Source organism: Plecotus auritus, assembly GCF_963455305.1.
Source record: "Plecotus auritus genome assembly, chromosome: 4".
NCBI classification, from domain to species: domain Eukaryota; kingdom Metazoa; phylum Chordata; class Mammalia; order Chiroptera; family Vespertilionidae; genus Plecotus; species Plecotus auritus.
Genome location: NC_137775.1, coordinates 113,224,218 through 113,242,876, shown reverse-complemented (window position 1 = coordinate 113,242,876; position 18,659 = coordinate 113,224,218). Strand labels below are relative to the sequence as shown.

The window sequence follows — 18,659 nt, the reverse complement described above, 5'->3', positions numbered from 1 at the left end:
TTTACTTAGAAAAAATGAAACCTTATTAGTTATGACACATTTTTAAATTGGTCACCATATCATAGAAAACAGCAGAATATGGTTAAATACTATCTTTCACAGGGGTCCTCAAACTTTATAAACAGCGGGCCAGTTCACTGTCCCTCAGACAGTTGGAGGGCCGGACTATAGTTTTAAAAAAAACTATGAACAAATTCCTATGCGCACTGCGGGCCCCGGACGAGTCGGCTGCTAAGCAGGACAGGCAGCGGCACCCGGCGGGCTGGATAAATGTCCTCGGCAGGCCGCATGTGGCCCGAGGGCTGTAGTTTGAGGACCCCAATAGGGTCTTGGTTTGCCTGTTAATAAAACGAAGAAAAACAACTCCCCGATAGGAAAATTCCTAAATACTAACTTGAAGGTATAGAAATATTAATTCACAAATGACATGTTACTGAAACACACAACTTTTGAAAATAGATGCCATAATTATGTAAATAGCGAGAGGGAGAAAAATAATCAAGTACCAATATATCACAATGAAAGCAATGATGTCTAAGTTCATTTACAAAGAAAGATAAGGTACGAAGATCAATAAAAAGGCAGATAGACAACGATGTATCCATGGTATCACAGCTATTCACCTTTTACTCCTCTTGGCCACACCTACCAGTATTCTACTGAATTGGGTCTGAATGCAAAGGGTACTCTACAGAAAGAACTTACAAGACAGAGCACATGGCTTAGTCAATCCAACTTCAAACCTCACCTTTGGTACAGATTGCTGATACCGGCAACTTGAGCTCAGTCTCATCTGACTCAGGAAAGTATAAGAACATGACAGATGCCAGATCTAGTCCTTTGGTTCTCAATAATGTCAATTTTTCTATGTGACCTTAATAATTAATTATTCATCTATCATTCATAAATGTATTTAAATTCCTTTTCAACTTATCTTTTCTAAAAATATATTTTATTCATTACAGAGAGGAAGAGAAAGGGAGAGAGAGAGAGAAATATCAATGTTAAAAGAGAATCATTGATCGACTGCCTCCCGCACATCCCATACTAGGGATCGTAACCTGGGCATCTGCCCTGACCAGGAATCAAACCGTGAACTCCTGGTTCATAGGTCTATGCTCAACCACTGAACCACATCAGCCAGGCTCAACTTATTCTTAAATTAGGCCACAATACTGAATAAACTTTATACCCGTTAAAAATTAACAAATACTCACATTTATTTGGTCCTGAAAGAGACCAAAGAGACCCCAAAAGGTTGGGGTATTGGGGAATTTGGTGAAATCCCCAAGTAATATATCCATATGTCTCATTATGATGGATTATGTTAACATATTCTTGCTCATTCTCCTTCCTTATAAAAGTCTCTCCAATATCTTAATAACTTTAGTTATTTTCTCTTAGATGCTTTTCATTTAAAAATATTTTAATATATTTCCTTCCTAAGGTCTGCCAACTTCAATACCTCATAAATCTCTAGCTATAAACATACTGTGGATTTAGGACTCAGGATACCTGTTTCTCTCTAGAAGTCTTCCTCATGAAGCCCAGAATATTTTTAGAAGTTCTTTTGGCCAGTGTCTTTAAGAAAATGACAGGTAGCCCTGGCCAGTTTGCTCAGTGGTTAGAGTGCCTGCCCTAGACAGCAGGGCCATGGGTCTGACTCCCGGTCAAGGACACATACCTTGGTTGCAGGTTCGCTCCCTGCCTCCTTCTCTTTTCTTTCCCCACACCCTGGTCAGTGCACGTGCAGGAGGCAAACAGTAGATGTATCTCTCTCACATCCATATTTCCCTCTCTCTCTCTCTCCCCCACTTCCACCTCCCTACTCCTCTGAAAATCAATGGGAAAAATATCTTCAGGTGAGGATTAAAAAAAAAGAAAAAGAAAATGACAGATTATTTTTTACCTTAACTAAGTTAGATAGATGGAGCTTTCATGCTCCTTTAGCATATTAATGTTTTTATCCTAAAAATATTTTTCTGACAGTATTTCTGTATGATTAGTGGGGTTATTTTTCTACTAAGAGGGGTGTCATGACATATCTCTCTCCAAATTATATAATAAAGTACAGTTATAGTCTTTTAAAAATGTATTTGTCTTGAAGTACTGAGAGTAATAACTAAATAAAAATTTATAGCTCTTTATTATTAGGAATAAGAAATGTTAAATGCTGAGCAAGAATCTGGTATATGATGAAAAACAAATAAAAATAACTAATTTACTCAACAATCCTGGAACAGAACTAGTTATGATCTAGTTTCTACTACTAAGTTGTTAAGAAGTTTTGATTCAAATTTTCTTTGTATATTTTTAATCACAATGAAGATATGTGCTTGAACCATCTCTTTTAACTTTTCTAGGCCTTCATTTTCTTATTTAAAAATTATAGGATTTAATTAGAAATCTTTAAGTTCCTTTAGAACAGATGCTTCTAAACTGATTTTCTAATGGCAATTTAAGATCTCTTTCTCTGCTCAATCTCTTCTTCCGAATAGTGTTCCAGTATCTAAAATGATGTTTTTAAATATTAATAAGAAAATATTCTCACTACCTTAAGCAGTCATGTTTATCTCTAAATTACTTTTAAATATTCTGAAAATGTCTAACTTTTAAAGTACCAAGACAGGTATCTTTCTTCCAATTCCTTAGGGTAATGCTAAAGAACCACTAGTTCATTGAATTTCTTTTATGGCCATGCTCAGCGCCCTATCACAAGATCCAGTCTTTCTATTTACTGACTACAATAGAGCCTTACAAAGGGTCAGAGCATGATATTTCTACATAAAGTTTTCATTCTTTTATTTTTATGTAGCCTTGAATGTTTTCAAATAAAAACTGACTTAAAACTTGGTCCCCACACCTGAAATTGTTACAAACTATTCAAAGCATTAGAATTAAAACTTACAGATTAAAGAATGTGAAATGATAAGAATATAATTGAAATATAATTTAATACAACTATAAAATAGAAAAATGTGACCTTTAAACTGCAAAATGTATGAATATAAATGGACAAATAATAAAAACATTTGTGTACATTTTGGTAGTGGAGAATTATGGGTGACCTTAAAATATATTGTTTCAATGTTTTGTTTTGTTTTTTAAAAACACTGTTTTATTGTTTTAAAAATAAATATATGTTGTGACATATATGACTTGAATATTGACTTCTAGTGCTGTATTAGTATATTATGAAGAGATATGTGAATGAATAAATGGATGGAGCATAGATGCATGTGTGTTTTATTGTGGTCTGAAAGTCCTGCCTTAGATATGTAAAGATAAACATAGCTTTCAGACTATTTTGTTGGGCTAGTACCAAGAATGACTCATTTCCTGTATCTCTGCTGTTTCTAAAAGTTGTATTTTCAAGCTTGTCATAATTCTCTCTTGAGTAAGAACCTGTCACCTCACCAATGCCTAGAAAAGAATTCAAAAATAAAATCGTGGGAAACAGAGGACTAGAGCAAACCAAAAGATACCGGTTTGGGAGAAATATCAGAGTATATGAGACTGATGAATGAAGAGGCTCTAGCAATGACATTTTTGGAAAAATTAGGTAAAAATAGCCAAGAGAATGCTGTTGCTGAATAACTTCACAGATTGGAAAACTACCTAAAATTTTAATTGTAAAGTTTTGGGAGCAGTGAGGTTCATATGGGTTTAAAGCAAATCCTTTGGTAAAAACTCCCTAAACAGCAACCACTAAATCTTATATATTGTTATGATCATCTGCTATTTTATTGATTTTCAATTGGGTTGAAAGTGTAAGCTTTGCTTTATTTAAAACAAAATGGTGTTAGTTCTTCTCTGAGTGTTTGGTAAAACTCCCCTGTGAAGCTGTCTGGACCAGGGATTTTGATTGCTGAGAGTTTTTTCATCACTGCTTCAATTTCCTCAATTGTTATTGGCCTATTCAGGTTTTCTGATTCTTCCTGATTCAGTTTTGGAAAATTGCATTTTCTTCTACATTGTCCAGCTTGTTGGCATATAATTGCTCATAGTATTTTCTTAAAATCCTTTGTATTTCTGTGATGTCAGTTGTTACTTCACGTTCTTCCTTTCTGATTTTAATTATTTTGGCCCTCTCTCTTTGTTTCTTGATGAGTCTGGCTAAAGGTTTATCAATTTTATTGATCTTTTTCAAAGAACCAGCTCTTGGTTTCATTTATCTTTTGTATTGTCTTTTGTATTGTTTTTTTTTTTTTTTAGTCTCTGTCATTTATTTCTGCTCTAATCCTTATCATTTCCTTCCTTCTACTTATTCTTGGCTTTTCTTGTTCGCTTTCTAATTCTTTGAGTTGTAGGGTTAAATAGTTAATTATTAATTTTTTTCTTGTTTCTTGAAATGGGCTTGTGATGCTATGAACTTTCCTCTCAGGACTGCTTTTGCTGTGTCCCAGAGATTTGGGGATGTTATGCTTTCATTTTCATTTGTTTCCAGGAAGTTTTAGATTTCTTTCTTGATCTCATTGGTAGCCCATTCATTGTTTAATAACATCTATACTCCTCAAACTTTTCCAAAAAATCCAAGAGAAAGGAACACCTCCAACTTCTTTTTATGAGGCAAGCATTATTCAAATTCAAAACCAGATCATTACACTACAAAGAAAAAAAATTACAGGCCAATATCCCTGGTGAACATAGATTCCTCAACAAAATATTAGCAAATCAGGTCCAGCAATACATTGAAAGAACAACCACAACAAAAAAAGAACATACACCATGATCAAGTGGGATTTATACCAGGGATAATATTTGCAAATCAATAAACTTTATACATCACATAAATAAACTGAAAGACAAAAATCACATGATCATATCAATAGAGGCAGAAAAAGCAGTTGACAAAATCCAAAACCTATTTTTGACAAAAACTCTCAGCAAAGTGGGAATAGAGGGATCATGCCTCAACATAATAAAGACCATATATGACAAAGTTACAGGAAATATCATACTCAATGGGCAAAAACTAAAACCATCTCTCCTAAGAACAGGAACAAGACAGGGATATCTGCTTTCACCACTCTTATTTAACAAATTACTGGAAGTCCTGGCCACAGCAATAAGACAAGAAGAAGAAATAAAAATCATCCAAATAAGAAAGGAGGAAAAAAACTCTCATTATTCACAGATGAAATGATATTGCACATAGAAAACCCTAAAGACTCCACTAAAAAACTACTAGATTTAATAAAAGGAATTTGGCAATGTAGCAGGATATAAAATTAACACTCAGAAATCGATGACATTTTTATACACCAATAATGAATTCTCAGAAAGAGAAACAAAAAATAAATCCCATTTACCACAGCAACAAAAAAAATTATATACCTAGGAATAACTTACCAAGGAGGTAAAAGACTTGTACTCAGAAAACTTTAGGATGTTGGAAAAAGATTTAGAAGATATAAACAACTGGAAGAATATGCTGTGTTCATGGATTTGTAGAATTAACATCATTGAAATGTCCATACTATCCAAAACAATCTATAGATTCAATACAATCCCTATTAAACTACCAATGGCATATTTCACAGATCTAGAACAAACACTTCAAAAATTTATATGGAACCAAAAAAGACCCTGAATAGCCTCAGCAATCTTGAGAAAGAAGAACAAAGTTGGAGGGATCACAATAGCAGATATCAAGTTATACTACAAAGCCATTGTTCTCAAAACAGCCTGGTACTGGCACAAGAACAGGCATATAGATCAATGGAACAGAACAGAGACCCCAGAAATTGACCTGAACCATTACACTCAATTAATATTTGACAAAGGATAGAAGAGCATACAATGGAGTCAAGACAGTCTCTTCAGTAAATACTGTTGGGAAATGGGACAGATACATGCAAAAAAATGAGACTAGACCACCAACTTACACCATACACAAAATAAACTCAAAATGGATAAAAGCCTTAAATGTAAAATGTGAAACCATAAAAATCCTAGAAGAAACTATAGGCAGAAAAATCTCAGACATCTCTCATAACAATATGTTTGCTGGTACATCTCTTTGGGATAGGGAAACAAAGTAGAAAATAAACAAATGGGGCTACATCAAAATACAAAGCTTCTGCACAGCAAAATAAACCATCAACAAAATGAAAAGGGAGCCCACCGTATGGGAGAACATATTGGCAATGATACCTCTGATAAAGGGTTAATATCCAAAATATATAAGGAATTCACACAACTTAACAAAAGGAAGACAAATAATCCAATAAATGTGCAAAGAACCTAAATAAACACTTCTCCAAAGTGGTCATACAGATGGCCGAGAGACATGAGAAAAAAATGCTCAAAGATACTTATCATCAGAGACATGCAAATTAAAATGACAATGAGGTATCAGCTCACACTTGTCAGAAGGCTACCATCAACAAATCAACAAATGACAAGTGATGGCAAGGATGTAGAGAAAAGGGAACACTAGTACAATGTTGGTAGAATGCAAACTGGTGCCGCCAAATAGCATGGAGTTTCCTCAAAAAATTAAATATGAAACTGCCATTTGACCCAGTGATCCCACTTCTAGGAATATATCCTAAGAAACCTGGAACACCAATCAGAAAGAATGTATGCACCCCTAAGTGCATAGCAGCACAATTTTCAGTAGCTAAGATCTGGAAACAGCCCAAGTGCCCCTCAGTAGATGAGTGGATAAAAAAGCTTTGGTACATTTCTACCATGGAATACTATACAGCTATAAAAAAGGATCTCTTTGAGACAGCATGGAGGGACCTGGAGAGGATTATGCTAAGGAAATAAGCCAGGCAGAGATAGACAAGTATCACATGATCTCACTCATATGTGGAATCTAATGAACAAAATAAACTGATGAACAAAATAAATCCAAAGACATAGAATCATGGGACAGACTGTGGAATCTCAGAGGGAAGATAGGGTAGGTGGGTGGGTGGGAAGAGATCAACCAAAAAACTTGTATGCTTATATGCAAAACCCATGGACACAGACAACAGGGTGGTGGAGGCTTGGGGTGGAGGGGCAGGGTTGGGTTATAAGGGATCAATGGGAGAGAAGAAAGCGGATATATGTAATACTTTCAATACTAAAGATTTAAGAAAAAAATAAATAATAAAGCAGAGTCTGATTTTAACTGGTTTATTATGAAGAGAGTAACTCTGTGAGTAGCAGGACTTTTTTATGCTCCACATATAGAGAATCTATATTTGTCTAATATTAAGCCATAGAAAAGTTTTCCTTTTTTTATTCATTTTGTTGAAGCATCTAGCATTTCAATTAATATTTGCATTAGTTACATGTGCAAGTATAATTAGCTAAAGTAAGAGATGAGTCACAAATGGTGTATACAGTATTTGAATATTTTATAAGTATTTCTGAGAACCTTATTGTATTATTTGGACTTTAAATGTATTGGTAATCAATACATTGGATTTGCTGTTCTGATATGGAATTCATCATATGTACAGAATGTATTGTACAGTGCTACCATTAGGTGTCACATATGCTAGCACTCAATCTCTAAATCAGAAAGATGAAGTTTGCATCTACTTTATGTTTTTAAGCATGAAAAACGGAGACGTTTACTTTTTAAAAGGATGGTGAAAATATAAGGAAGGGATCTATAGCTCATCAAGCAGAACTCTGCCAGTCTGGCAATGATGCAAACAAGGCTATGGATGTGGCTTCAGAGAAAAGATAGCCTAGGGCCTAATCTCTCTCTCTCTCTGTGTGTGTGTGTGTGTGTGTGTGTGTGTGTGTGTGTGTGTGTGTATATATGTATTATATATATATATATATATATATATATATATATATATATTACTTTTGGTGTTTAATCAAGCACAATTACTCTTATAAGCTTAGAATTGAAGTAAAATTGTGAGCTCTAAGAGTATTTTTGTCTTAGACCTACAGTTGTGGCTGAGATGGTGTCAGATCTGTGAGGAGTAAGCCTTGGCAGCATCTGCCATGTTAATCCCAAACACTACCATGTGGTGGTGCTTGTGGTTGGACTCATTTCAATATATGCAACAGAGGTCTCCCTTTTTTTTTGGCAAGTGATAAAAGGAAGAAAGAGATAAAACTGTTGGCTTCATGTTGGGTACAGATAAGAGGTATTTCTTTATAAGAGTCTTTTTAATGCTGGGGCCTATCTTTCATTCTAGAAGAATTCAAGTTTAACTAAACTCCTAACTAGACTTTTGAGTCTACCATAGCATACTAGTTTCGTATCGTATGTTAGAATGTGATAGCTCTTAATAACTAGACTGCTGATGCCTTCCCACTGTAGCCTCTTTAGCTCAGGCCAGGGCCAAATCCAGGGAAGTCTTCTGTGTCTGTCTCCTGGCCTCTTCTCTGGCACCAAGGTTTTGGCAGTGAATCTGTCCTCTGTGCTTATATCATGTAATGGGAGCTATATTTAAGCTACTGAATCTAAAGGCAGATATTATATTTATTTTTTTTAAAACTGATGTCCATCCAGTCAGAACCTAAGTAGAAATCTTTTCAGATTCTGTATTAGGTTGGAATTGCTGCTTTACATTTATTAACTGTATATACAACTTAGAGAGCTAGTGTCTTTTTTTTATTTTAGAGAGAAAGGAAGGAAAGGAAGAGGGAGGGAGAGAGAGAGAGAGAAAGAGAGAAACATTGATTTGTTGTTTCACTTATTTATGCATTCATTATGATGATTCTTCTAGGTTCCCTGAATGGGGATTCAATTCACACCCTTGGTGTATCAGCACAGTGCTCTAACCAACTGAGCTACCGGCCAGGATTAGAGAGCTAGTGTTTTAATCAATCTAAGCTTCAGTTTTCCAGGTTGATATGAAGATTAAATATAATATAAATATAAAGCACCAAGTAAAATCCCTGGCATAGAGAGTAATGAGTGTTTTATATTTACCTCTCTATTTTCTTCCACTTTTCTATTACCAAGTGTTGAGAATCCCTGTGGAGACGTACAGGACTTCTTTCCCTCTACACACACAGAAACACATTTTATTGGTAACTCAGAACCATTTGCAATTTAGAAAAAAACATTTAGAACTTAGAGAATTAGAAAAAATAAAATTTGATAAGAACTAGATTTTAAGTCCAAGTATCTTATCTATATATATAAAAGCCTAATATGCTAAGTGTCTAAATCAGGGGTGGGCAAACTTTTTGACTCGAGGGCCACAATGGGTTCTTAAACTGGACTGGAGGGCCGGAACAAAAGCATGGATGGAGTGTTTGTGTGAACTAATATAAATTCAAAGTAAAGGAGCGGAGGGGAGAGCAAGAGAACCCTCCACTCTTTCGGCTCCGCGGGCCGGATAGAACAGCCGAACGGGCCGGATCCGGCCCGCGGGCCGTAGTTTGCCCATGGCTGGTCTAAATGCTCAACCAGTCTCTATGATGCACACTGACCACCAGGGGGCAGACACTCTGACCAGTAGGTTAGCTTGCTGCTGGGGTCTGGCTGATAGGGACTGGGCGAGAAGGGCCAACACATCCTGGAACCCTTCCATGGTCCTTCCCTGGCTGGCCAACCTCCTGCAGTCCCTCCCCGGCGGGCCAACCCCTATCAGCCCCAATGGGGACTGGGCGAGATGGCCCTGATGGGCGCCGATAGGGACTGGTTGAAATGGGCTGGACATGCCCTGGAGCCAACCTCCCGTGGTCCCTCCTCAGCCTCTAAAATATTTCTCCTAAGTAATTTCCTTTCAATGTGCATGAATTCATGCACCAGGCCTCTAGTGTATCTATGAATGGCAAAGTAGTACCATTTCAGACTCCCATTTTATATAGTTTATAAAACAAGGCAGAAACAATTCATTTTTTTACAAATTTACCTTATATTTAAATACTCCATATAAAGTTATTTACTACATTATTGGAGACACATAACATTTTTGTCGAGTTACTTTATTTTTTCAATTTTAACAGTTCAAGGGGCTTGACATATTCTGTCTGTGCATGTAGTATAAAGAAGCCACTATAGAAAACAGTATGGAGGCTCCTTAAAAAATAACAAAATTACCATATGATCCAGCAACCCCTCTTCTGGGTATATAAAAATTTGAAAAAAAGTCATTTGCAAAAACATATGCACCCCTATATGCATTGCAGCATTGTTCAAGGTGGCCAACACATAAAAACAAATGAAGTGTCCTTCAGTAGATGATTTGATAAGGAAGATGTGGTACATATAAACAATAGAATACTACTCAGCCATGAGAAAAGGTGAAATACTGCCATTTGCAATAACATGGATGGACTTTGAGAATATCATGCTAAGCCTAGTGTCCGTCAGAAAAAAGTTAGGAGTCATATGATTTCAATTATATGTGGGATATAAAACTAAAAGTAATAAATGAACAAACAAGTAAAACAAGCAAAAGCTCATACACACAAACAATAGTATGGTTGGTGGTTACCAGCGAAAAGGGTGATTACAAGCAAAAAGGGTCAAATATATGGTGACAGAAAATGATTTGGTTTGGATGGCTGGTAAAAAGTACAATATACAGATCATGTATCATAGAAATGTACATTAGAAAACCATATAATCTTTTTAACCAATGTCATCCTTATAAATTTAATTGCAAAATAAAAATTAAAAAGGAAAACTTTATAAATCAAATTAAATAACAAAATAAAATAAAGAAGCCAAACCACAGGTCTCTATAAGCCTGGATACCCATTAACTCTTTCAGCAACTTATATCCCAAATGCTAGGATACTCACTGGGTAGTGCGTAAATAAGCAAGCCTCTTCACCACTAGAGCAGCATGTAGCTTTGGCATAAAATGAACTAGTCTACAAACTAGAATAAAATACATTTGAAGGAAAGGAGCAAACACTTTTTGTAAGATTATAATAGAAGTTATAAATTCTAGTAAGGGATACAATGACAAGCATCTTAAAATATATATGAATAAGATTCTTTTATAAATAGAAAAGTACAAGAGTAAAGAAGTGATCAGGCAAAGTGACACAGAGATATCAAGATATCTATTAGTTTGATTAGGTGATGCAGAGTGTAATGTTGTGGTGGGAAATGAGACCCAAGCACAGATCAATTGTGTGGTGGGGGTTGATTGTGGAAAGAAAAGAAGCACAAATTCATTATATTCACTATTCTTTAAATACAATACCTCTCATCACCAGAAGACAGGCAATGGCTAAGTCAGTCTTTTTCACCCTAAATGAGAAAATGATTTTAAAGGGTTTATATTAATTTGTATCTGCTAAAGTGCCATATTATATACTGTATTGGAAATTGTGGGAATATGTTGCTGAGCATATCACAATGTTTTACTGGAGTAGACAGACAAGGCAGAAGAGAATAAAGTGCTATAACAAGTACAAACATTAAAATGCAGGAGAATAAGTGGTTAATTTGAACAGGTTGGGTTATGCATATATGTAATATTTTCAACAATAAAGATAAAATTTTTAAAAATTAAACAGGATGGGCAGGAGACAAGGGAAAGTTTCAAAGAATAAGTCATATCTAAGCTAAACCTTTAAAAAAATTGGTTTTGATAATTTAAAAAAGGAAATAGAAGGACCTTCCAGGATAACAGAAGAGCACAGGAAAAGTATCATTTGGTCTAGTTTAAGGAAAACAAGAATATAATGACTTCTCCCCTCAAAAGAAGGACAAATGTGGGGAGGGGAGAGACATATATAGAGTGGACTGGAAGTCTGGTTGGATTTGTATGTTGGGGAAAAATAATAAAATGCCTTATATATCATGAAAAAATATTCTACAGGCTGTATAAACCATAAGAAAGCATGAGAGGAAAAGTGCCATAATTGCACTAATATAATAACAAGAAATCTCTGGCAGTGGTGTAAAGAACAAACAGTCATTCATTAATTAATTCATTCATTCATTCATCTAGTCATCCAATAAGAAACCCACATCCACTATGTGCCAAGAACTGAGTCAGATTGAAAATACAATGGGCAGCTCTTCCCCAAAGCGGCCAGAGGTAACCTATGAAAATGGTTCGCTATTCACTACACCCAGAAAACCCCACAAAATCATGCAAATCCAGAGGCTCAAATCTTCGTGTTCACCTTAAGAACACTCATGAAACTGCCCAGGCCATCAAGGGTATGTATATTCAAAAAGCCACCAAGTATCTGAAGGATGTCACTTTACAGAAACAGTGTGTGCCATTCCGTCCTTACAATGGTGGAATTAGTAGGTGTGCCCAGGTGAAACAGTGGGGCTGGACACAGTGTCAGTGGCCCAAAAAGAGTGCTGAATTTTTGCTGCACAAGCTTAAAAATGCCGAAAGTAATGCTGAACTTAAGGGTTTAGATGTAGACTCTGTGGTCATTGAGCACATCCAGGTGAACAAAGTTCCAAAGATGCGGCGTAGAACATCCAGAGCTCATGGACGGATTAACCCATACATGAGTTCTCCCTGCCACAGTGAGATGACCCTTACTGAAAAAAAGCAGATTGTTCCTAAACCAGAAGAGAAGACTGCACAGGAGAAAAAAATACCCCAGACGAAACAAAAACTGACGACCCAGGAGTAAACACAACATAAAATAAATCTAATTAAAAAAAAAAAAAAAGAAAGAAAAGAAAATGGGAAAACAAAATAGTCTCTGATCTCAAAGACAGGCATTAATCAAACCACCCCATAAATAAGGTATAATCAGAAACAGTGATAAGTGCTATGATGATCACTACACAAGACTTCATCTGTTTTAGCGTTAAGGAATGCTCCCAAAAGAAGGGATACATTAGTTAAAATTTGAAATATAGACAGGAATTATTGTAGTATGTGCTTGTGTATATTTAGGAGAGTGTTTGTGGGGGACAGAAAGGAAACATTCCAAGCAGAAAGAAGAGCTTATACAAGAAAGAATGACAAGAGATAAACTGGAAGGCCAGTTGGGGCTAAGAGAGCAGAGGGGAATGCGGTGTGAGATCACAAGACAGAGGCCAAACATGGAGCCAAGAGAGAATTTTGTGTTGCTTGTTTCCAACATTTAAAAAAAGCTACTGGAAATGTATTTCATGTGTAAGGCAGTTCATAACATGGTCCCTATATTCAACATTGTGTAGAAATTCTTTGCATTTTAATGATAAACTCCTCAAAGCTAAGGGTTATCTATAGGAAATTCATACTCCCTAGTAGGAATAATGTGAACTGTTACATGATCAGAATAGCTAAACTTGAAATATTTCCTTTCCAAAGAGAAAAAGTTTGACTAGCTTCATGTTTTAGTAATCAAAGCACCAGGGATAACTAATGGCCATAATACCTATCACATCACAATTACTTTCATTTCATTATTTTAATACTCTTCATATTTTATAAAATTATTATAGATCTAAAATCTTTTCCTTTGACATATTACAGCATAAAAAAGGAAAGAAAGAGAAGCTATTCCAGGTACACACTTTTGAAATCTTTATGCATCCTAATCAGCAAAACATGTTTCCTTTTTTATCATGATTTCAACAACATGCAAATTTGTAAAATTGAGTTGAGTTTAATATCTTATGATAAAAATAGAGCTTAAGCATTCCAGTCATGATGTTTCCTACTCCATGCATCTCAATTATATGTAAACTTTTAACTTTAGTTTTTAGATATCTTTCTAAGTTTACCACTATGTGAAGGTCAACAGCAGTGAGCACTGAGGTGACCAGAGAGTCAAGAATAGGATGAGCTGCTCAGAAAGCACAGAACGCTCTGAAGCAATTTCTCCTTCCTTGTGTTCCAGATGACCAGCTTTACTCTTATAATCTAATGTATTCTGGTGGAATACTGCATATGGCATAGCATATCCTGTCAGAGTGACCTTTTTTTCCTTTTGAAAACTTGACTAATCACTTCAAAGTACACACACACACACAATATAGTTTCCATTTATAAAGGCAACATGAAGAGGGAAGATATAGGAGTATCTCTGATTTTCTAAGCCTCACATTCAGGACACTTGAGTCTGTGGTCAGGCAATGCAACAGGCAGAGGGCAATCACAGGGAATTGCAGTGTCAAAGGGATGAGCTGCAAAGAAAAACAGCCCTTTCGTGTGCCTGACAGAGGCCAGCTGAACACTGGGGATGAATAACAGCTTTATTCAGAACTCTGATGTGTAAAATACAAAAGCAAAAAGGACCATCTTCAAATATTTAGTCTTCACTTACTACTTTATCTTATTAAGTAGGTGAAGTGTTTTTTATGCATTTATTCCATCTCAGATTCTATGTTTACTGATGAGAACTGAAAGAGGAATAATCCAGTTTTAAAAAGTTAACAGTAGTTTGAGGGTGACAGGTATATAAAAGTTAATTTTAATATAGCATAAGATATATGGATAGCAATTTTGTGGGAGCAAACAGGAATAATACCTAAATTGGTTAGGAAGAATTGTTTGGGATTCTTTCTGAAAGAGAGAATATTTGAGATTTGAAAAGAATGAGGATTTATGCCAGGTAGAGGATGACATGATCAAAGATAAGAACTATATAGCAAAGAGCACTATGTAGTATGGGGAACTATAAACAGGATTGCTCACGATTAAGCTGTGCATCAGGGACCTTGAAGTTTTGCATCAGGGAGCCTGGGTGAGTAACTTGGCATAAGAGCAATATAGGATGTCACGTCAAATAGCTTGGATCTTATCCTGAATGTAATAGTGAACAACTGAAGGTTTTCTTAAGCAAGGAAGTAAACTAACCTTAACTTCATTTTATATATACACTAGAGGCCCGTGCACGAAATTTGTGCACGGAGGAGGTGTCCCGCAGCCCGGCCTGCACCCTCTCTAATCTAGGACCCCTTGGGGATGTCCGACTGCCGGTTTAGGCCCGATCCTGCATCGGGCCTAAACCAGCAGTCAGACATCCCTCTCACAATCCAGGACTGCTGGCTCCTAACCGCTCCCCTGCCTGGCAGCCTGATCGCCCCCTAACTGCTCCCCTGCCAGCCTAATTGATGCCTAATTGCTCCCCTGCTGGCCTGATCACCCCCAACTGCCCTCCCCTGCTGTGACCCGCCTCCTCCGCAGGGACCCACCTCCTTGGTGTGAGGCAGCAAAGATGCTGGGACCAGCCTCCTGCATGCCATGGGGAGTGGCGGGACCCCCAGGCCTCACCACGTGGAGTGGCTGCCGGGCCCTGCCTCCGCTTTGTGCACGGTCATCTTGTGATGACATAACACGCAAGGGCATGAGGACCACCTAAGCTTGGATCAGTAATAGAAGCAGAAGGACCAGTTACAAAACTGCTATAATTGTCAAACAAGTGGAGTGGTGGCACCTATATACCAGAATTTGGTACTGTCCTGGATCAGTGTGGAAAATCATTGGAGTAGCTGAGTAATCAAAGATGACTCCTAAGGTTTCTAGAACTCAGAGGATTTTAGAGAAAAAACAACCCAGTGGAAGGATAAATGTTCAATTTTGTAAGTGGTCCATGTAAATTGCCTACTACCACTAAGGGAAGATATCCCATAAACAGCTATAATAAAATAAAAATGAAACTTTGGGGAGAGATCACAGCTTAGAAATAGAAAAGTTCAGGTCACTAACTGGTGTATACATGGCAGCTGAAATGATGAGGGTAGATGAAGTCACCTGTGTACATGCCCTGCATTGCAGAAGAACAGTACACTGAAGGCAGTGCCCTGGGGGAGAAGCAGTAGTTAGTAAATGGGCCTAAAAAGAGGAGCCATTTAAGGAGACAGAACACAAACAGCCAGAGGCATATGAAGAACACCTCTGGGAGATGGAAGTGTTCTGAAAGCCAGTGGAAAGGTCCAAGCCAGGCCCTCCACAACAGACCCACTCTAAATGTGAATGCTTTCTAATACCTTATTGTTAATGTTTGTAATGGCAATGTTAATAAGCAAATATATTTTGTTTACAAATTCCTTTTGTTTGTTGTACTTTTTCATTTATTTATTTTCTTATTTCCATCCTCCTCATACCTGAGCATATGCTGTCAAGGGGCATGAAGCATGATTCCTGTTTGTAACAGCACACCAAGTGGACAACAAGGAAGGTGGTGAGGAGGAGAAAGTTATAAGTGAGAGCCTTAACCCTTTCCGTTGAGATATCTCCACATTCTCTGTAAAAAATAACCATATTTTGACTTTGTTCCCCTTATTTCAGGTTTGATTATTCCCTTTGTGGCTTATCCCCTCTCTTCACATTACTTCTGATCCTCACTCTTAAGCAATTTTGGAATTTGTTGGTACTTCTTTAGCTACAACTGGAGAATCGAAAACAAACTCAATTCAAGCAACATACTTACATAAATGGCGCTTATAGTTTTATATGTAAACTCATAGCCAGATATTCAAAATGAGTATCACGTTTGTTTTGACTGTCGACCCAAAGCAGACCACCACCCTACTCCTTCTAAGTAGTAGCCAAGCATAACAAGAAACATAAGAAACAAAAAAGCATACACACATAAAACAAATCCCGAGGAATGTATGCAGAAGCTAAATAAACAGCAAAGGTCACCAAACACATGCACTGTCAGGAAAAGAAGAATGAAATCTATGGAAAAGAGAAACCACCTGCCAATTTCAAATAAGTCAACTCCATAAACTGACTGGTGAGCTTATTTGCTGATGCTAGACAGTCACCACTCAGACTTGGTGCTTTGAACATTAGCAATAACAATCTCAAATGTCTTGTAGTGCAGAGCTTAGCACACAGGTGTTAGAATCGCAATCTCAATTTTGAAAGTTTTCTTGCCTATTTGGAAAATAGTGAGCAGTTTGTGATGTTTTGAACTTGGGAAAAGCAAAAAGAAAATGTTAAACCTGAGTCTGAATGCAATTCGTGGCAAATATCTTTATTGCTTTTGTTGAATTACTTCTGAAACCTACAGTAACTCATTATCTGGCAACTATCCTTATACTATGGGAAGAAGTAAGAATCTCACTGGCATTTTAAAGAAGTTTCAATGTATCTGTTCCATCTTAACATTTTTCAGTGATACATTAAGTTTACAAACCCAAGGCAGGGCCCATCACTAAATTCATCTACGACATCAGGACCAGCACCAGGGAAGATCTAGGGTAAAAGTTTTAGCTAGGAAGGCAAAATATTCAAGTTTAAAGATTGCCAAGAATCAGCAATAATGGTTCAGGTGAGGTCCGAAGAACCAAGCTGAGGTGGCTTAAGTCTTGATGAGTATGAAGGCATAGCTACAGAAAATCTGGGAAGTTATTGATATTTATACTTCTGAGCAAAGAGAAATTTGGTACTTAGACTACTGCTGGGCCACAGCTATCTTGAAGTTACTCACCTGACTGATTCCTGGTGACTGAATTCTCCGGGGTAGAGATTCAGTCATGAAAATTAGAGGCAATGGCAAGCAATGGCCCAAGAATTTGCCGGGTGGACAAACATCAGAGATAATGAAGGAAATGGGTCTATAGCTGAATTCTAGTTACATAAATTGACCACATTTTAAGAATTTAAGTTTGGGAACCACTGAGGATCATGTTATCAGAGTAAGATTTGAGAATGAAGTGAGCTGAGACCTAGGGATGAGGACAGGGGTCCCAGGGGTACACTAGCAATTAGGTCTTAAACCAGATGAGGGTTGCAATAAATATGATTTAGTATAATTAGAGATTCTAAAAGCTAATATTTCTTGGGTCAGTCTATCAGGAATGGTTCTTATTCAGGCTCAACAGTAGGTCATAAAAGATGGGAGAGAAAATAGTGACTATGGAAAAGTCTAAGTACTTACTTCTTCCAATACTGTCATTACATCAGGTGTCATTACAGGACTCAGGCATGAAGAACAGGGAAGACAGAGGGATGGGTTGGCAATAAAGTAACAAAATCTTGCCTCTCCCTAAACACTAATCATTTCCAAGACTTTGCTATGAAAATTTTAACCTAAGGTTGTAAAGATCTAGCCATCATTGTGCCATTTGAATCTGCTCCACAAATCTCCATTAATTGGATATTCAAGGTGTGCAGGAACGCCAAAAGTGACAAAGAACTCATTCTTGGAAATGCTCTGTTAAAACATCTTCTATGAACTCAACTCAAATCTATTTCTTTGAGGCTTAGACCTTATTAGTCTTCATGCTATCCCTAGAATAAATAAAAAAAATAGGCTAACCAGGTTATTTTCCATCCTGGTCACTATCACATGAATGCCTTCCAATTTGTCTAAATCCCTCTTAAAATGTGTTAATTAGGCATGAAACTCCAATGTAGTGAGAAGAGGTTAGAATGGAACTATCCTTGATATAATTATAAAAATAAAGTTCTTTTTTTAAAATTAATTGTCTTCTGGGCCATGTGATTTTGATAATTTAAATAAATCAACTATAATCTCTACATTTCTAAAGAGAATATCCATATTCTGTGCAATAGGTTTATTTTAAATTTTAATATGTTAACTATTAAAATTTGAGGAGTATAGAAACTAATTAAGAAAATTTAAAAGCCCTAGCTGGTTTGGCTCAGTGGATAGAGGGTCAGCCTGCGGACTGAAGGGTCACAGGTTCGATTCTGGTCAAGGGCACATGCCCAGGTTGTGGGCTCGATCCCCAGTGTGGGGAGTGCAGGAGGTAGTTGATCAATGATTCTCTCTCATCATTGATGTTTCTATATCTCTCTCCCTTCATCTCTGAAATCAATAATATATATTAAAAAAAATAAAGA

At 36.7% G+C, this 18,659-nt stretch overlaps 2 protein-coding genes across 5 annotated transcripts in view; one reads left to right on the top strand and one right to left on the bottom strand.

The window, feature by feature from the left end:
• The window catches only part of FOXP2 (forkhead box P2), a 751,705-nt gene that overhangs the window by 240,468 nt on the left and 492,578 nt on the right, over positions 1 to 18,659 (bottom strand). The window lies entirely within an intron of this gene.
• Positions 11,992 to 12,537, top strand: LOC308247243 (large ribosomal subunit protein uL22-like; the record flags this gene model as incomplete). Its single annotated transcript, XM_080666072.1, has 1 exon — positions 11,992 to 12,537. The coding sequence occupies one exon, from the start codon at positions 11,992 to 11,994 to the stop codon at positions 12,535 to 12,537; it is 546 nt and encodes a 181-aa protein (XP_080522198.1).